The sequence below is a fragment of the Hydra viridissima genome, unplaced genomic scaffold, assembly GCF_058129835.1.
Source record: "Hydra viridissima isolate aposymbiotic clone 2 unplaced genomic scaffold, HvirCarnegie_v1 scaffold_8, whole genome shotgun sequence".
Classification (NCBI taxonomy): domain Eukaryota; kingdom Metazoa; phylum Cnidaria; class Hydrozoa; order Anthoathecata; family Hydridae; genus Hydra; species Hydra viridissima.
In genome coordinates this window covers 7590253-7611355 of record NW_028324307.1, presented here as the reverse complement: position 1 = coordinate 7611355, position 21103 = coordinate 7590253, and the positions used below count along the sequence as shown (strand labels likewise).

Below are 21103 nucleotides of genomic sequence, written 5' to 3'. Positions count from 1 at the left end.
AGTCACAATTCTAAACAATTTGTTATCCATTGTAAGACTGCTGTCAGTTACTATTAGCTTCAAGAGTTGGTTTATCACACTATAAATAGGTTTCTTACATTAATTCAAATTGCAAAGTATTATGATTATAGCAAAACTCAACATTCAAAGTTTTTATAGTGCAACTGGTCAGTGTTTATAAAAATATATTTTGTTTAATGATGGAACTGAAGCGGATGTATGAAAAGGTGTTTTGAAAAAATAGTTCTTATTAGGAATCCATAACAAAATTGTATTCTTAATTCAAAAAAGAGACTGTAAATGTACTCCATGATGAGAAACAAATTTAAAATTTGTCATATCAAAATATTCCTTAAACGTAATGAACTCCTAAAATGTGCTGAGATGATTTTGTTAAACTAATTAAGAAAAATAAGTTTAACAAATTTATCTCATCACATTTTAGGATTATAAGATTTTTTTATAAAATACTTTTTCAAGCACAGCTTGAATAGACAGAAAAATAGACCAGTTAGCAACAAAATGGCCAAAAAAAGTCATTGTTTATAACCTCATTCTAATCTTTTCTGTCATCAGAAGACAAGCCAGTGTAAAGAAATAAAAATAAGTTTACAGGGATTATTTGTTCTATTTATTTATAGCTTAATGTTTAATAATGATTCATTTAAATGAAGTTTTTTTATGGAAATCTTTAAACTTATATTTGGATATCTTTAAAATGAATTTAAAAAAAAAATATTATGTAAAAAAAAATTTTTTTTATTTGAATGTGATTCTTTTTTTTTTAAATTTTAATTTTAGGTGTTGCCTAATGACAATTTGCTAAATTTTACAGATATTTTACTTGGAGTTGACCCAAATGATACTGAAATTGTAACTAACATTATTCAATCTTTTGCTATTTCTATAAATGCATATTCAAAAGCTGTAGAAAATTTGGTTATGGAAAATAAAGACAATCTCACAGGGATGTTTCTTATTGATGAAGAACTGAATCAAAGAAGGACAAATGATTTAGATCAGCTGCAAAAGGTTTTTCTAATTTTGAATCTATATGCTTAAAACCACTTTTTAAAGCTGGTCAAATGTTTTAATTGCTTTTAATACAGTATAATTTAGATGTAAAAACGAGTCTTCAGTTTAAAAATGTATGTTTTATATTATAAGCACTGGTTATTTTATGCTAAAAATATTTTTGCTAAAAGTATATTGCTTTTTTTAATCTATTTTTTAAAAATTATGTTGGATCCTGTAATATCTGTGTATAAACCCTCCCATGTATATAATCATCTGTCAGTAACCCCATTAACTTGTTAATTTCCATATCTACTACCGAAAAAGTTTATATGACTTATTTGTAATTTTTATCTATAAAAATCTGCTTTAAACTTCTATTATGTTAATGTGAACTTGCGAATCATTTGTTTCTAAATTCTATTTTAATTGTTAAACATTTTTTTACAAATTAAGAAAAGGTTTTTCAAGATTGTTTAAAAAATGTGCAAAGTTAACCAGAGATCTGGGTAACTTTGCAAAACATTAAAAAAATGTATGGGATTGGTGCAAAGTAACTTTTTTTTTCATACTTCTGAAGGAAAATTAATTCAAAGGGTAGTTTAATTAAAAGCAAAAGAATAATTTTACTACTATTTTGCTTAATAAAGAATATAACATGTTACATTCAAAAGAAATTTGAACATAGCCTCATTAAAAACACTTTTAACTCATTAAAGACAAAAAAAGTTACTATAAGTTACAAAATTAACAAAAGACAATTCAAAAGCCCTAATGAAAGCCTAATTCTGGCACTTTGTAAAGTTTCCTAGTTTTGCTTATTTTTTCCTCTCGGAATTAATTTTCTTAGAGGCAATATCACAACCCTCATCAGGTTTTTCTAGATCTTCAATGCTAACACTTTTACTTACAGGAAAAGAAAGTTTCTTTTTTTTTTTTTTTTGTTAGCTCCAACAGATTTCAAAGATTTAAATTTGTCTTGTAACAAAACCTTAAAGCTGTCTTTTAGAAATTCTTTATCATAAGATTCTCCTCTAAATTTTTTAAGAAGTTCATTGACATTCACTAGTTAGACACTGCACTTTCTAAAACCTAATTGTAAATTTCTAGCCTGATTTGGCTCTACAGCAGACAATAACTTATTTAAAAGTTCTGGGAAATGTTTTTTGTCAAGAGATGTCTTCATGCGGCCAGCAGGTGAATCTTTATACTCTGTGATAATTTTATGCCAAGGTGTTTTCAAAGGTTTAAAGAAAGCTACATCTAGAGGTTGAGTTATGTGTGTACTATTAGGTGGTAGACAAATAAACCTTATTTCATTTTCTTCACAGGCTTTAAAAACATTCGGAGAGATGTGAAAGTATAAGTTATCACCTAACAGAACTTTAACTCCTAACTTCTTTTTCAAAGAAGTTAAGACTATAGAAAAAAACCACTCTTCAAAAGCTACTCTATCAAACCATCCATTTTTAGCACTGAAGTATCTGGCTCCTTTAGAACCTCCTACACACCAAGTTGACCACTGATAAGTAGCCTTATAAACAATAAAAGGTGGTAAAATTTCACCTGCTGTATTTTAATTGATATCATTATAGAAATACTTGTCTTAGAAGTGTTTCTTATATTTGTGGGGTATTTACTGTCTCTTTTTATTTAGCATTTTTTTGGACCAGGGTCATCAGGTAGATTTGTTTCATTATAGTTATATATGCTGCACAGTAGAATATTTTGTATGGTTTCGGAAGGATGTTGAACATTTTCTTTAGAATTTCTTCATTAACATTTGCTCGTGATTTTTTTATGTTTGGCACAAATTTACTTGTTAGTTCTGAATGTTTTTGTAAAAATGACTTTATATTCTTTTACTTTTCTACCAGAACTATGGATATAGTTGTGCATAATATGATGTAAGTCTTCTTTACCAATAGGCAATCCAAAATGACTTAATTGAATGGTACATTTGACAAAGGCAGCCTCCTCTTATTTAATAAAATTATACGCTTTACCAGGTTTTATGTTATTCTTTCCTTTCAATTTGTAACAAATCGTTCTTTGACTAACACCATATTTTGTAGCAGCTTGCTCTTGTGTCAGCTTTTTAGGTTTTACATCTTCAAGACATTTAGCTAGGTCGTTCTCTGTATAGTGTTTGTATTCTCTGGTTTTAAGCTGCTTTTTGTAATGACTTGACATCTGGAAAAAACATTGCTAAACCTTTAATTGACCTTGAGTTAACCAAGAAATTATTTAAAGCTATATAAAACTATGAAATAACTCTGCTTATATAAAATATTAGCATGAAGCTTTAGAAAGTATTACTTTTGGATGACGTTTGAACTAACTTTGTACATTGTGCAAAGTTACCCCAATTTCCTCCAAAAAAGTACTTTATTTACAAGATTGCACTTTAATTTTTCAACTTTAATTAAACTTTTAACTAAACTTTAATTTTTTTTTTATTGATAATAGGTTAAACACTTAGTATACTTCAAACCAACACCATAATAAACACTTTAAACAGCTTATTCACTTTTGAGTTCAATTCTGATCTGCTGCATAGAAAAAAGTTTTTACACGTAATTTTTGTATTCTACTTCTATGTTTACACAAAATGACTCGTGTTGCCAGAAATCGCATTTATAAAACTATTTTACATTAGTTTCGTATTAACACTAGAACAAACCATCTGATTCTAAAGTGATAGACATCTGTAGTTCAAATTTTTACTTGCTAGAGAGTAAAACATCTTTGACATACATTGTGCAAAGTTACCAACGATTTTGCAAAATTAGGCAATTTTATGGTACACTTAATCTAGTGAGTGTAAGCCTAGGTAATTAAATTCGAACAAGGGAGAGTAAGATTGACTTAATCAAAGGAAGCAGCTATGATAGCATTAGTAAAATGTTAATTTCATCTGTTGCTAAAAAATTTAATAATGAAAGCCTAAATTGCTGATGAGTACAAAATTTTTTTTTTCTTCTTTTGATTCACTTAAAATTGAAAAAAAATCATCCCTATCTTTCATTCTTAAACACTGTTTGTAATGTTTAAGGCTACTCGTGGATAAATAAATCTTTTTACATTCAAAATGCATATTTACAGAAACCCAACAAAGTTGCTAAAACTATGTAGAAGTACTAGTTTTAGCTGAGGAAGATTATGAAAGTTGTGAGATTTTTGTAGTTTGTTTTTTTTTAGGTGCGTTCAGATGTCATAAATTTCATTTCGTTGACATCTTTAAGTGATATGAGTGATTTTAAAAGTGTGGCAGATATTTTGTATTTGTTGACAAATACTCCCAAACAGTTACTTCAAGATACTCAGGTTTAGTATGCTTCTTTTATTATATTCCATGTTTTAAATATAGGGCTTAATAAAATTTAAATTTAAAGTGCTTTTCTTTTTTTTATATTTAGGAAGTTGCTGTGGATACTCTAGTTAAGATGACTCGTCTCTTAAAAATAGAAAACATAAAAAACCTTAACTTTAACGAGTTTCTTGACATTGCAAAACCATTCCTTAACACAGCATCAAATTTGTTTAATGCCAATTCATATCTAGTAAACCAAATACAAACATTTGGTGAGTCTGTTATTTGTACTAATTCATCATCAATTTTGTTTTTTAGATGTGTTAGATAGAACATCAATATATATTTCATTTAAGTATTTTATTGTAAGATAACTTACTGTATATACTCATAGATGTATTAATGTATTAATTGATCAGATGTTTTAATGTTATTAACTAGGATGCATTTTATTTATATTACAAAAACAAAAATAACTGTATTCTATACTTTTAGGTTTATTTTGTAAAGTGTTATTGTATAATAGTATTGTATATACTTTTAGATGTTCATTCCACCCCAGATGTTGAAGCAACTGTTAAAGTAAGTCATGCTGTTTACTTTCTTTTTTTTTTTTTCCAATGTTAATTTTATACTAAGGCATTTGCTTAAAGTCTACTTTATAATTAAACCATATTAATAAATCAAAACATTTAAAAATCAATTGATAAAAGTATGTGTCTATTTATAATTGAGCTCATATATTTTAGTAAAAGCTTTGATTTAAATGATAAGTATACTCCTAAATGAATATATGAAAGAGACAAACATATTATATAAACAGCAAACATCTTGAATTAATTGTAAGGAAAAAAAAGGATAAAGAAAATTTCAAAAATCATTATTCTAGTGTTAGAAATCTGCATTTTCCAATCTTGCATTTTCCAGAAAAATCTTGTTCACTAGAAAGAAAAATCTTGTTCACTAGAAAGTGCTTCTTTGGGAGTCCTTATTTTGTCAAACTCATTCTAATAGAATTTAGTTGATAGGGCCATTTTTTTAAGCTTCGACAAGTTGATGTTAGATGAACTTTAAAAAATATTTTCACTATTGTGTTAACTTGATAAAAGAGGTAGATTATAACTAAGATTTCAATCAACTAAAAACTATGTTCCAACAATGTTATCAGCATTTTAGTTAAAAGATTGTTTATGTTTTCCAAAGAAATTAGAATTAATTTTTTTGATGCTAAAATTAAATTATGTTAGTTAAAATTTTGTAACTTATAATTCGATAACTTTTGAAAAATTTTGAAATCTTAAACTTTGAAAAATGGTAACTTTGAAAATCAAAACTTCTAATTCTGGAAAATTACTTTGAATGAATTGGTAATTAAAGAAGACAATTTTTTATACTTCGATAAAGTCAAAGTATATGATTTTAAAGTCCATATTTTTCTAACTTAGAAAAAAAACTTTGAATTTTGAAGTTTTTGAAGTAAAATCTTTGCAATGCAAAAAATAAAATACAACCCTAGGAAATTATCTTTCTTTGGAAGTTTTTTCATTTTACATTTTGTCCTACACAGCTATTAATTACATAAATGTAGCTTAGAACTGAGTCAGCTTATTCCTACAATCAAATGTTTAATTGAATAAAAGGACTGACACCATATATGGTATTTGGTGAATCAGCAGCTGCAATTTCAGCAGCTGCAATTTTTATCCAAAAAAAACATTTCAATGTTCTTGAATAAAATTATTTTGATGAAATTTTTTATAATAATTTTATCAATTTATATTCGATTGTTTGTCTATTTTTTCTCATTTCAGGTTACAAGAAGTGCTCATGTTGTAAAAAGTTTACTGCAGTCTTTGGATGATGTCTTTTATGCTGTACACAGTTATAAAGCTCCAGTTGAAAATGCCACTATTTTTGATACATCAGAATTTAGTTTTGTTGCAAATAAAAGGTTTGCTAATAGTTTGAGTGGGATTGCTATCGGTATGCCTCCAAATTTTGATGAAGATATTAGCTACGGATTCACTTTTCCAGTTGCTGAAAATATCTTAAATGCTTCTGTAAAAGATACTATTATTTTATTTAATGTACGTTTGACTTAAAACTTATTGTGTTTTATTTTGGTTACATTTTAGATTATAATGAAAAAAATCATGATAATAGCATTACTTGTCAGTCATAACTAACTACTCTCAGTTATTGTAACATTTTTTGATTAAAACTTATGGAAAAAAAGATTTCATGCACGAATTTTTTTATAGATTTTAAAATCTTCAATATGATTTTCTTGACTAAGATGCTATTCTCTCTTTAAACTAGTCAGCCATTATACTACCATTTTTCTTTTTCCATTTATCTAAACTTAAAAAGATTAAAGTGGAAAAAATTACTTTACCCTTTGATTAATTCAAAAAGTTGAATCTATATTAATACTATTTAGTAACATTATTAGTAAAATTTGCAATCCCTTTGTGATGTTAATATTATACAAAATCTAGAATGGTAAAGCAAAAATTCTCTTCATTATTAAAACCTGTACTATAAATTTACTTAACACCTGATCAATATTATTAGGCTGTGTAATAAACATTTATTAGATATTAGATAATAATTGCTATTAAATAATATGCAATAAGTTATTCTTTTTAACTCTCTTTGATTGATTTTTTTTCTTCTTAACAAAATTATATTTATTTTCTAGAATCTGCGCATGAAAAATCAACCTTTCACTTGGAATTCAGAAATGTCTCAAAATATTGTGTCTGAGTCAGAGCATCTATCTTTGTCAACACCTGAAAGACTTCCAATAGAATTGAAAAATTTGCAACAACCAATTATTATTGCTATAAAAAACATTCCTGAAAAGTTAATTGGTCAGAATATTTCATTGTTAATGCCTGAAGATGCTCAAGTGTACTCAGTTGTTTTGACATCAGATTCGTGCAACATGATGCTGAACTTTAGACCTTTGAATGATCCTGAGAACTTGACAACACTTATTGTATATATTCAATATGGGAAAGTTCCAAGTAAAAATGATTATGACATTAAACTTGTCATAAATAATGATGGCACAGTTCTATCAAATAATTTCCAAACTGTTACCATTAACATAAATGCAACTTATGGCAACACTATCATAAATAAATATTCTAATATATCTGTCAATCAGTCAACATCAAACAATGAAACTTCATTACCAACTAAACGACATCAGCAAGCTAGATTACTTAAAGATGGCAATTTAATTTTATGGAGTTTTCAGAACTCAACTTATGCTTTTCTTAACAAAACTGCACTCTTTTTTTCCCTTTCTTATCTTGGTCCAATACCCAACAAAATCATAGAAGAAAATCCATACACATTTGATGAAAAAGAGTACAATGGAAAATTTGAGTATGAGTTGAAATCATTCTGTAGCAAATGCAGTTACTGGGATGAAACCAAAAACAAATGGATGTCTGATGGCTGTGAAGTATAAAAGATTTTATACTTTGTATTTTATGCTTTTGTGCATAGTATTTTAAGATATCTGATAAGAAGCATCAGTTATATTTTCTTAATAAAACGGTTTTTTTTCTTTGTTAATTTTCAGCTTGATATTGAGACAACTACCTTTTCAACAACAGTTTGTAAATGCACACATTTAACTGCGTTTGCTGGATTTTATGTTAAACCAAATGTGTTACCGACACCCTCTCTCCTCTTGATAAAACAAGGTTATGTGCTTTTTGTGGTAGTTGGATCTATTCTATTGATTTGGATTTTAGGCTTAGTTATCACTAGGAAAATTGATAAAAAAGATACTACTAAGGTACAAAACTTGTCATTTTGCAGTAATTACATTTAAGGTTCAAAATTTTTAAAAAAATAAACCAATCAGCTAAGAAATCTGTGTTTCAAAAGCAGCAATGTTGTTTAGTTTCTAATTTTATTAGTTATTAATTTTAGATAGGTATTTGCCCACTCCTAGATAATCGAAAAGAAGATAATTATATGTATCAAATTACAGTTAACACTGGTAATCGAAGAAATGCAGGCACAAAATCAAATATTTTTTTTACTGTTGTTGGTAAATAAGTTAACTTTAACAACTAATAATTTATGTATATAAATATGTTTACATTTATGTGTGTACATACATACATACATACATACATACATACATACATACATACATACATACATACATACATACATACATACATACATACATACATACATACATACATACATACATACATACATACATACATGCATACATGCATACATGCATACATGCATACATGCATACATGCATACATGCATACATGCATACATGCATACATACATACATTTTTAAATTACCTTCAAATAGGGGAACTTGAAGACTCAGGGGTGCGAAGATTAAAAGATTCAAAAAGATATTGTTTTCAAAGATCAAGCTCAGATACTTTCATTATGACTACATCTGGTTGCCTTGGCAATTTATGTTATATTCGACTCTGGCATGACAATAAAGGTGGTGGATGGTATTTAAGGTAAATAAATTTTTTCTTATAAAACTCTCTTCCTTTTTTTGTTTGTTTTAAAAATGTTTTTGTAGACACATTTGAATCTTTTATTACTTTTTTTAACTAATTTATGAAAAAAGTTTGTGATTTAGAAACATCGAAATTGTAGATCTACAAACCCAGATGCGTTTTCATTTTCTTGCAACACGCTGGCTTTCAGTAGACCATGAGAAATGCTCATTAGATTGTGTTCTACCAGTCACTGAATCTGAAGAACTGTCACAATTCGATCACCTTTTTTCAATGAATATACGGAATAATTTTTTTGAAAATCATTTGTGGTTCTCAATTTTTGCTCGTCCTCCTGGAAGTAGTTTTACCTGTTGTCAAAGGTTATCTGTTGCTGTTTGTTTGTTAATGACAGGCATGACATCGAGTACAATGTTTTTTGGGCAAGTCCCATCAGGCACTGCATCAACAGAGAATAAAATTGAGGGTTTTGCTATCAAATGGCATCATGTATAAATGTTGATCTCTTAAACTTGCAATAATTTAAATTGTTAATCATGTTTTTAATAGTCACTGTAACTTTTAAATAGTTTTTAATTTTTATATGTTCTTAGCTTAAGATACCAGAGTTCAAAATGCAAATGACTTGAGTCTAAAGGCTGATACTTAAGCCAAGGACAAAGAATTAGCCTTTAGACTTAAGTCCTGGAATCCACATTAAGTAAAAAATTAGCAAAACTAAACATTTAATAGATTAGTGAATTGTCTACCTTCAATTCTTTTTATCTTATGTCAAAGTTCTCTATTGAAACTTCTTTTATTTATTTTACTGAAGAAATTTATTTTAAAATTATTCCATTGACTTTCTTCAAATTTTTTAAATTTAGATTTATTTGGCTTTTATTAATGGTTGTATTACAACTCCAATCAATTTGATTTTTGTTGGACTGTTTCGACAGATAAAGTTATTTAACCAAGATTTAGCCAAAAACTCAGGTGTTAAAAGTTTATTTCCTCATGAAACTGGAGGTTTTCTACACTCATCTTCCATGATTCCACATGTTGAAACTAGAGGTTATTTCAATTATTATTTTTGTTTAGATATTATAGTTGATTTACTAGTTTTTTATAATTTTCTTTTTTGGATTTTAAGATACAAATTCAAGAAGTAAATCTATCAGCATCGATCTTGATAATTTAGAACATGATGTAAGCAAAAGAAAGATGAAAGAAAATATTAAACTTCCCCATTGGTTTTTGTATGTTATTTGGTTTTTTTGTGTCGGAACTATTTTAAGTTGTGGTTTTATTGTTTTGCTGTATGGAATGTCCTTTGGCAACAAAAAATCATTAGATTGGTTGGCAACAGTGATGTTTAGTTTGGTAAGTGAGATTTATTTCGTTAAAACTGAAAGACACAAGCATAGCAGTATTATCTCTTCAGATAGAATAAATTTCATTTTAATTACCGGAAGCTTATTAGAGTGATCAAAATATTGCAGCTCTTTTTATTCCCTAAAAAAAAGTTTGATCTATTAGGTGTATAACTTTGCTTCCGCTGGCTTTTTCTTAAAATTTAAGGCTCTTTTTTAAAAAATTGGTAGTACATTTATGGTTAAAAATATTGTCCATTGCCTAACCATCCTTTAAGGCAATCCATGAATCAATCCAATTTTTCACTTTATCATAACCAAACTGCTGATCAGCCAGGTCATGCGCCATTGATCAGAAAAGTTGGTAATCAGATGGAACAATGTCAGGAGAATACAGCAGGTGTGGTAAAACTTGCCATTTAAGCGTTTCAAGGTATGTTTTCACTGGTCACGCCACATGGGGATGAGCATGGTCATGCAGCAAAATCACTTTGACTTGCGTAACAGCCGCAATCCTCGTATTGCGGCTGTTTTTCTTTTAGTGCCTGTCTCAAACACATCAGTTGAGTTCAATATTGTTCGCCAGTAATGCTTTTATGTGGTTTTAGTAGCTCATAGTTTAGTTTTAGTAGCTTAGTTTTAGTAGCTCACCACACCTAGCTGGTGCCACCAAATACAGAGCATAACTTTGGAGCCATGAATATTGGGTCTTGCTGTCAATGTGGAAGCATGGCCGGGCATATCCTATAATTTTCTGCATTTGGGATTATTGTAGTGAACCCATTTTTTGTCCCTAGTCACAACACAGTGCAGAATTCCCTTCTATCATTGCCTTTGAAGCAGCTGTTCACAAGCAAATAAATGCTGTTCAACGTCCCAATTTTCTTGTTTGTGAACCACTCCTAGGGTTTTGAGGCACTTGGAAATGGCTGGCTGAGTCGCATGCAATGATTCTGCCAGCTCTTCTTGGGTTTGGCACAAGCGTTCGTCAAAGAAAGTTGTCAATTCATCATCTTCTAACACTTTTTCCCTTCCAATGTAATGCCAGTTTTCAACGTTGAAATCATCGTTTTTGAAGCTCTGAAACTATTCACAATGTGTTCTTTCACTAACAGCTGCCTCATCATATCCGAGAGCATTTGATGAGCCTCAGCCACAGATTTCTTTGAATTGATTGTATAAAGTAAAACTTCCTGCAAATGATGAGAATCTGGCTTACAAACTGACATTTTAAAGTGATTAAAAATATATGAAATGAGTAGAATATAACTTATGTTTGGAAATGGTGCTTTCAACAGGCATAAAGTTGTCACTTTTGATCTGACAGTTCTATTCACCACGTGTCTCTAACGAAATCTATCAAAAAATGGCAGAAGCAAAGTTATATGCCTAATATGTATAAAGGTTGCATGTATAAATATCATCATATTTCTAAACAAGGGCTTTTGTCAAGGTTGCATGCATAAATATTGTCATATTTCTAAACAGGGGCTTTTTATAAGAAATAAAATTTTACTACAGGATAAGATTTTAAGTAAATCTGTCCAAATGCATTTAAAGATTTAAAAAATGACAACATTTTTAATTAATTTTTTTTTTTAATACTTTAAAAATTCATTCAAATTTATGTAATTTTCATTTAATTTTCATGTAATTTTCATGTAGTTTTGTTACCTGGAGTCACAATTATTACAAAAATTCAATGTAATAATTAAAGTTTTTGTGACTCTAGGTAACAAAAACTCAAAAATAAGAATTACTTAACATACTTTTAGCTGATACAGTTATTCACGAAAGTTTAAACGATTGCAGAATTTTCAAATCTAATCTTCGGTTTTTCTTGAAAAAAAATCTAACGGAAATAGATATCATAATAATTATTTTTCGAATTTGGTAAATAGGTAATTTGTTAATAGAATAAAAAAAAGTAGGTTTTGACTCATTACCGTTTACTCAGAAATTTCGTTAAAAGGTAGGTGATACAAATTAAGAGGTTTCACAAAAGTTTAAACGATTTTATTTAGGATCAATTATTTGCTAATTAATTGATAAATCTGCTGCGAAATTTTTTTTCGCAGCAAATTTATCAAATAATTAGCAAATAATTGAGTTGTTTTTCAATCAAAAAATTCATCACTGCATCATCAGGCAGCTTTTAATTCATTAAAAATCAACTTAAAATATTGTGAATTTCAAATTAATTTCAATTGCGTGCAAATGGGTCGAAAATCACTTTTTAGTGACATCAAATGGCAAGTTATTGGTATGGCCCGGATAAAAAATCACACAAACGTTCAAATAGGCAAAATACTTAACATTTCTGAATATTGCGTTAGAAAAACCATCAAAACCTGGGAACTTACCAAGGACGTCTCTGACATGCCGCGTACTGGGAGACCATCCAAACTCAGCAACCGTGACAAAAATGGTATATTCAGAATGAGCAGAGAAAACCCCAGACTCAGCAACAAAAAGCTAGCAAAAATCTTTAATGAGTCAAAAAATAATCCAAAAGTTAGCAGAGAGCTCGTGAGATGAACATTGTTGGACAAAGGTATTGGAATGTACATAGCTGCTAAAAAACCTATTCTTTCAATCACGGATAAACGTAAACGATGAGTGTGGTCCAAAGAAAGGCTGGACTGGTCTGTAGAACAGTGGGCAAAAGTTATTTGGAGTGATGAAGCTAACTTTCAAGTTGTAAACCGCAAGGGAAGAATCTATGTCAAAAGATTTGCAACTGAGAAATATTCAGACAGGTTTTTGCAACATCGTCGACAAGGCGGTGGAGGTTCGGTTGGCATCTGGGGATGTTTTTCTCACAAAGGTATAGGCTTCTGTCAGCTGTACAAAGGCCGAATTAATCAATACACCTACAAGAACACATTGGAAACGTGTTTAAATCCATCAATCAGCCACTTGTATGGCAAAAGCAAGCAATTCATCTTTCAACAAGACGGGGCTTTAGCTCTCACAGCTCACTTAATCAAAGAATTTTTTTGAAAAAAAAGTCCAATGTGATGCCCTGGTGCCGTAGATCACCAGATCTCAACCCAATTGAAAATATTTGGTCTTGGATTAACAATCAACTGACATACTATGAAGTTCAATCAACTCAGCATTTGAAACAACTTTTGAATGGGTACTGGCTGAAGATACCTCGCGTGATGTGCATGAAATTAGTTGAATCAATGCATAAACGAGTTTATCTTTGCAATAAAAACAAAGGAGGACACTTCAAATATTAATTTTGCTTTTTTTTTCATTTTTTGTTCGAATGTTGCAATTCGTTTAAACTTTTGTGCTTCTTATTTTTCCTATAAGATTTTTTGTAATAGCTTTTTTCTAACTAAATTTTAAGATTTTTATAACATGTTCATATTCATTTTAAAGCTAATTACTTTTTCTTTAATAAATAAAAAAAATTAAGTCGATATCATTTTACAGTTTTTCTTTATTAAACAAAAACCAAACATACTTGATAAAAATTCTGCAATCGTTTAAACTTTCGTGAATAGCTGTATTTGATTGACAATGATATTATTGTGAATATATTTGGACTATGAACATTTATTTTTAAACAAGTATGGAATTTAAATAATTTTTTATTTTACTTTTTTGCATTACAATTTTTTATCTAAGTAAGAAAAAAAAAAACAGATAAAAAATTAGAATGACAAACTTCTTGATTGTCTGCATTTCACATTACTCCAATATTGTCAATCTAAATGAATAAATAAATAAATATTTGAGTGAAAAGTTGAGTGAAAAAATAAATTTTTGAAAAGCATTGGTTGAAGGTAATCTAAGTAATTTCTTTACCATAGATATTTTATGGAGTGTTTCAATTTTCTAATGTTACATAATTATTAAGCAGAAAACAATAAAAAAGTATTAAAAAATGATAACAGTAACAAATAAATATGTAATAAACAGTAAGTTGCAAGTAGTGTTAGACTATAAAAATATAAATACTTCATATAATCAGTAGTCAAATCTTTTGGTTCATTGTTTTTTTGATTATAAAATGAAAATGAGTCATTAAATAGCCACAAATAATAGAAAAGCTTATTCAAAATGGTCACCATTTGCTTTCCAGCATGAGTGAAGTTGCTCCAGCTAGTTATCAATTTCAGTATTCACCTCGTGCATGTGGATATTTTACACTGTTTAGATAATAGTGTGTTTTAAAGACTTGATATTTGGGTGTCAAATAGAGCAACTCATACACACTAAAATGGAAATGAACTCTGGAATGTTTTTTTTCAGCCACTCTTGGGTCGATTTTTCCTTATGGCCCACAACAGACTCTTGTTAAAAAGTCCATAATTTGTTTGCGAATGTCTAGTTGAGACTTTAACCTTTTCCAAAATATTGAAATGAAGTTAACCTTTTCCAAAATATTGAATGAACACTCTTTTGCCAAAATTTCATTCTTTTTCACAAAAGTGAAGCTTGGTACACTACCATAGACAACTCCCTACCAAACCATCATGGAAACCAGATGGTGGCCTCTCTCAACTCTTGAAATGAGTTCTGTTGTATCTTGTGAGGTCAGAGCATACACTATAGTTCTGTTTATAGAATGGTGAAAATTTTCTCATCAGTAAACATAATTTTTCTGTGGGGATTTTTTTCCGAGCAAATAAAATTCTTTAATTGTAAACAACTGGCTCCAAAAACTTTTTTTACACTAAAGTAGCATAAATGTCACATGTCAAATAGTCTTCAAAATGTAGTGGATTTACTAGGTAATTCACAACACTTGTTTGAATGATTTTATATCATACTCCACTTATAGACTATTTTAAGTAAATTTAATTTGTAAATGTAAAACTTTGTTTAAAAAAAAAAAGCTCTTTTTCTGCTAAAAACTTATTTAACATTAATAATTAAATTTTTTTTAAAAACTTTTTTTTAAGTCATAATTTAAATGTCTTAGCTCAAAATAATTTGTTATTATATTATTTGTTATTCAATAGTTGTTATACACTTATATGAGTAAATATTTTAAACAAATGTAACAGTGATATTCAATAGTTATATACTTACTTAAGTAAATATTTTAAACAATTGAAACAATAATATTGTAAGGAATTATAAAGCTGCATCCTGATGAATTCTCGTCCATATTATCAAAATTTTAGGGGAATAGAACACTACATGATTATTCTGTAAACTGATTAGCTACCATATATTATGAGTACACATTTGCAATTATTTTGGCACACAAGAAGTATATTAATAGATAAGCTACCAACAAACAGTAATGAGCTAATAAAAGATATTTCAAAATCTTAAAAGTTATTAAAAATAGCCTCAATACTAAATTTGTGGTATTAGCAAAATATTAAGTTAATATAATTCTAGTAATGAATGTCTAAATGTAATGTACATAGAATACCAAACTTTGGATGAAGATAGTTGGGATTTTTTTGTATGTGTTGTTTTTGCAAAATATAAAGTAAACAAAATATAATTTTAAAACTATTTTTAAAAAAAGAGTATAAAAAATGGCACTGACTTAAAAAATCTTTTTGATAAACAAACTTTGAAAGTTGTTTTTTTTTTTTTTTTTATCTTTTTATAATCAACAGTTTTAAAGTTTATTGGGAATGAAATTAACATTTTATGTTTTCTTAAAACTTTAACCAGGCTCAAGATGTCCTTTTATTTCAACCAATTAAAATCTTTGCTGTTGCCTTGTTTTCTGCTCTTTCTATCAAAGTTTTTGGCGCAAGAAGAAAGTACTTTATCAACATAAACATGCATGGTATTATTTAGTAAATCTTTTAAATTAAACTTCCATTAAAATCTCTAAACTGGTGCTTTTGTTATAATGATGTTAAAAATATCGCTAAAAGTTTTATTTAATATGATTTATTACAATTTATTTACTTTTGTTTCAATTTGGTAAACGTAATTATAACTTATAAGAGTTTAAAATTTAAATATATTTTTCTAAAAGGAAATGCATTAGAATTTGATGAAAAGTTGCTTTATCAGCCTAAACAAGAAGCAACCATATTTGAACGAAACGATATCGATACGAATCCGCCAGATAAAGTTTCAGTATTAGCAATGCAAGAATCTCGTCTAAAGCAGCTTAGATTAAATCAAATCTCTCATGAGTTAGTGTTGTACACATGCTTTGCGTTTCTTGTTTTTTTTATTTCTTACTTCTCACGAGAGAGTTTAGCGTACTTCCACACTGATAATGTCAAAAAGCTTTTCAATTTAAAGTCATCTGGTGCCGACGTCAGTCAACCACTAGATCAGGTAATAAATAACTCACGACCTTGCGCAAGTGGAAACTAAGAAACATAAACTCCATAACTTGATTTAACGAATTATAAAAAAGTTATTTGAATGACGATTCTATTTATCACTTACTTATTTTTATCTGTTGACGCAGTTATTTTTTCTCTTCGATTTAGCTTCGATCTGCTGACGACTTTTGGTATTGGCTGGATAACTGCCTCCTTCCTCAGGCTTTTCCTGATCCTTGGTACAAAAACAGAGAAGATTTTCCAGGTAAACTCTTTTTAAACGATCTGACATCAAAGATAGTCAACGGAATCAGAATCCGTCAAGTTCGCGTTAAGCACGGTAAGCTACTCTTTAATTTTAGAAAGTTGAAACAAGTTTGGTGTGAAACAAAGTTTATTTGTTCTGAATTATTTTGTTATTACGTTTTAATGATAGAGTTATTGTTTTAATTACGCTTTGTTTGATTCTGTTGTTTTTCTCCTTCAACTTCTTTTGCTTATTGTTAAATCTTAGATTCATGTTTTAAAGCTGAATCAGTTTCAGAGTTCTTCGTTCTTGAATGCTTATCTGCTTATAAATTATCAGTAGAAGAAAAACAAGACTTTGCATTTAATTGGACTAAACTGAAACAATACAGCGTTCCTATTAATCCATCCACAAAGCCGTGGAGGTATCAAAATTCTAACCAGTTAGACGGATACCCTGTATCAGCGACGCTGGAAACCTATTTTGGTGGAGGATATGTTATTGAAATCTTTCCAAAATGGAAAAACGATGAAATATTGGATCAAGTTAAACAAAGAAGATGGATCGATCGTCAAACACGAGTGGTTTTCATTGAGTTTGCTCTCTATAATGCTGCGACTACAAACTTTGATATGGTTAACATTATATTTGAGTTTCCACCTTCTGGGGGAATGGTTCCTAGCTACTCAGTAACTCCATTTAAGCTATATGAAAGCTCAGAAAACAAAATGATAATGCGTGCTTCCCAGGCGATTTTCATTTTGATGATGTTTTTTTTTTCTGTTCGTGAAATCAAATTGATGCATAAGTGTGGTGGCAAATATTTTCATGAGTTTTGGAATCTGGTGGAAGTTGCTTTAGTTTTGCTATCGATGTTGGCTGTTTTCTTCTATTATTATCGAGGTGATGAATTGTTTTTTTTTGTTTTGTTTTTATACTTGCGTTCTATTGTTTCATACATTGTTTTAAAAAATTGTCAACTGTTTTCTATTTCTTGTAAAAACTCTTAGGTGAACTCGCAAAGCAGATAACAGAGCGTCTGTCTGACAGGCATCCTCAAGTATATATAAACCTCCAATTGGTATCATACTGTGACTTGTCATACACGTACGTCACCTCCATCATTGTTTTTTTTGTTAACATAAAGTTCATCAAGATGTTAAGATTCAATCGTCGTATCTTTATGTTGTCTTCTACCTTGAAAGGAGCTTGGCCTGCGTTATCTATGTTTGGAATTATATTTGCCATCATTCTCTGTGCAATTGTTTTTTCTAGCTGCATTATATTTGGTATCATTATTTTTCTTTTGAATTTAAATTACGAATAACATTTTTTAAGTTTTTAAACAATTATCTAATTGTTTTTGGTTTATCTTTGTTTGTGTTTTAATACTCTTTTGTAGGCATATTGCTCCATGGTTATCAAGATTATTTTCAAACTATAGCCTCAGTTGTTTCCCTTCTTTTGGGAAAATTTGACTTTCATCAGTTTGAAGAAGCCAATGCTTTTTTGGGTCCAATTTTTTTCTTCGGTTTCAATATTGTTGTAAATTGGATAATTGTTAATATGTTTATATCAATTTTAAATGATTCTTTTGAAATGGCTCGGTTAAATAATGCCATGCAAAATGAAGACTACGATCTTATTGATTTTTTACGCAACAAGTTGAATGGTAAGTATTGAACAAGTGAGGCTTTTTATAATTCGTGAATAACTTTTTTTTTGTACACAAAGTTTAAAAAAAAATCAAACTATTGGGAAAATAAATTCTGTATGAGTAAAATTATCTTTCTTTAGGTTGGTTTTACAAATTACAACAAAACGCAGAATTGCATAACAATAGTAGTGTTCTCGCCTGTTCAATTCCTTGCGTTGACCACTCAAATACTGAAACAAATAAGTTATGTTATGGTGAGAATAAATTATATCTATAGACATAGGCAGTTTATGTGTTTTGCTTCCTGTAAAATGATTCTCCTACTAAAATAAAAAAAAAAGAAAGCTGTAAAGTATCCGATTTCTAATTCCAACTGGTGACAGGTTTTATTTTAAGTTAATTCCTTTTATCTTTGCTTTTCCCGTCCGTTTGACTTTTGGCCTTAGTTTAAATGCTTAAATTTTTAAACATTTGAATTTAAATCTTTATTGCTGTAATTACGTTGCTCAAAAAAGATACTAATTAAAAAAGTGGTAGAAAAAAGTGGTAGAAAAAAAGGTGATTTAAAATTATTTAGTTTTATCTTTAAATTAATATCGACTGTCAGTAGAAGAAAAATGCAAGTGAAGCAGGAGTAACAAAAAAAAAGGTTGCTTATCTTTTCTACGGTTGTTTAAACTGATAATCTATCTTTTCTACGGTTGTTTAAACTGATAATCTAACTTTTCTACGGTTGTTTAAACTGATAATCTAACTTTTCTACGGTTGTTTAAACTGATAATCTAACTTTTCTACGGTTGTTTAAACTGATAATCTAACTTTTCTACGGTTGTTTAAACTGATAATCTAACTTTTCTACGGTTGTTTAAACTGATAATCTAACTTTTCTACGGTTGTTTAAACTGATAATCTAACTTTTCTACGGTTGTTTAAACTGATAATCTAACTTTTCTACGGTTGTTTAAACTGATAACCGTAAATTAAAGTATATTTATTAATGTGCGTGTTGTTATTGCAGATCTGTTGTAGCTGGTTTTATCACCTTTTTGGCAGGAGATTATTTTTTTACCAATACTTATTTTAGTTAAGTAATATTTTGCTTATTTCGGAACATTTGCATTTTTAGTTGGCACTTAGTTTTTTACTAATTTTTTTTTTTTTTTTTACAGATTTGCAAGCGGAGGTCTTGTTCTCAAAATACGAGTACTTGTTACAAGACGAAAATCAAGAAAATTTCGTTATGAATGAAACTCTTTCTAAATTCATTCGTTGCATGAAAATTTTAGAAATAAACACAGGATCGAGAAATTTATCTACTGCATGACTATTTTAACAATAAAGGTCAAAAAAGTTAGACGATATCCATGTTGATGAAAATTAAACTTTACAAAGAAATGGCACGAAAGATCAAATGTTTTCCATTTTCATTCGTTGTTTTTAAAAATTAAACTTTAAAAGATGAGCTGCTTTATTAATAAAATGAGTCAATTATTTTAATAAAACTTGAAGTTTTCATATTTACATTGTTTATTGGAATAATTATCGCCTTAAATGGAAGTAAGAGTTATTAAGGACAGGGACAGTACACCTTTTTTAGACTGGCAACTCGATTGCTTTCAATTATTACACACAATTATTAGGGCACAAAGTTCATTAATAAAATTTGTATATGTTTAAAAATATTGTATAAATTCTTAATTCCCCCCTTTTACTCTCTTATATTGAAAAAATGATTCAAAATTGGAGAAATGTTCAGTATCCCCTTGATACCAAAAGTTCTAAAAAAGACATAATTTGGACGAAACAGTTCTGCACCTTAATAAAGACTTTCTACTTGTAACTATTGCTAACAATTTGAATTAATTCTCTGTAGTCTTTTTCTTAAAACAGTATGAAGAGTCATTAAACAAAATAATCTTGTGGTTTCTTTTTGACTGGTTGAGTGATTCTTAAAAAAGGGGTTTTTTCATTTACTTCCATAAGTTCAAATTAACTGAATCGGAAAATAGTAACCGACATTCGCCAAATTAAAAGCAAACTGTTTTACTCCTTGAAGTGGATAATTAAGCATTTGGTTTTAACTTATATGGAAAGCCGGATAGGAGATTAGTAATAATGAGAGAGTTATAAGAGAAACCGATTTCAGAAGGATTTTTTAAAGAAATATTTTCAGATTTGTAGAAAACCACAAGCTGATTTCGAAATAACATTTATTTGAAAGATTAGATAAAAGAATAGAAAAGGAGGAATATGTAACGCCACTTGTAAACTGCAAAAAGGCGTATTAAATGACCCAATAAATCTTATAAAGGCCAGCTGTTGCTGGCCATTATAAGATTTATTATTTCATTTCCGTATTTGAGTTCACTGTAATACTGAATAAGCCTTAAACAAGACGAAATGAGCAAATGACGCACTAAGCATGGGAATTTCGGCCTTCGAAATCGACGAAATTAAACGAAATTCGTGTTTCAATTTCGTATCGAAATTTATATTGAATTTCGAAAGACGAAATTTTTAAACATTACAAATTCACGAATTTCGAAATTAAAACTTATGTTTAATTTCGTGTCAATTTCGTTACTTTCAATGACCCGAAATTATACGAAATTTTTTCGCGAAATTAAACAATCCAAAAAATCGAAATTTCGTTCTCAATTTCGATCCGAAATTGAAACACGAATTTCGTTTAATTTCGTCGATTTCGAAGGCCGAAATTCCCATGCTT

General features: G+C 28.9%; 1 protein-coding gene and 1 pseudogene across 14 annotated transcripts in view; one reads left to right on the top strand and one right to left on the bottom strand.

Annotated features, from left to right (window-relative positions):
• LOC145186364 (polycystin family receptor for egg jelly-like) overlaps positions 1-19877 on the top strand; it is a 52465-nt gene extending 32588 nt beyond the window's left edge. For 8 of the 14 annotated variants that reach the window (XM_090095772.1, XM_090095779.1, XM_090095777.1 and 5 more), the window contains 20 exons: positions 802-1032; positions 4216-4341; positions 4434-4599; positions 4872-4909; positions 6139-6414; positions 7029-7802; positions 7923-8141; positions 8279-8399; positions 8685-8847; positions 8973-9339; positions 9717-9903; positions 9983-10212; positions 15858-15975; positions 16171-16481; positions 16640-16811; positions 16986-17621; positions 17729-18007; positions 18121-18390; positions 18516-18629; positions 19545-19877. In XM_090095772.1, the coding sequence (XP_089951898.1) occupies positions 802-1032; positions 4216-4341; positions 4434-4599; positions 4872-4909; positions 6139-6414; positions 7029-7802; positions 7923-8141; positions 8279-8399; positions 8685-8847; positions 8973-9339; positions 9717-9903; positions 9983-10212; positions 15858-15975; positions 16171-16481; positions 16640-16811; positions 16986-17621; positions 17729-18007; positions 18121-18390; positions 18516-18629; positions 19545-19699 (4953 nt within the window). In that variant the 3' untranslated portion in view covers positions 19700-19877. The remainder of the gene's footprint in view (positions 1-801; positions 1033-4215; positions 4342-4433; positions 4600-4871; positions 4910-6138; positions 6415-7028; positions 7803-7922; positions 8142-8278; positions 8400-8684; positions 8848-8972; positions 9340-9716; positions 9904-9982; positions 10213-15857; positions 15976-16170; positions 16482-16639; positions 16812-16985; positions 17622-17728; positions 18008-18120; positions 18391-18515; positions 18630-19544) is intronic. The other 6 variants (XM_090095774.1, XM_090095771.1, XM_090095773.1 and 3 more) reach the window with 6 other exon arrangements.
• LOC149884821 (uncharacterized) lies at positions 2084-3207 on the bottom strand (annotated as a pseudogene).
• Positions 19878-21103: the final 1226 nt, after the last annotated feature.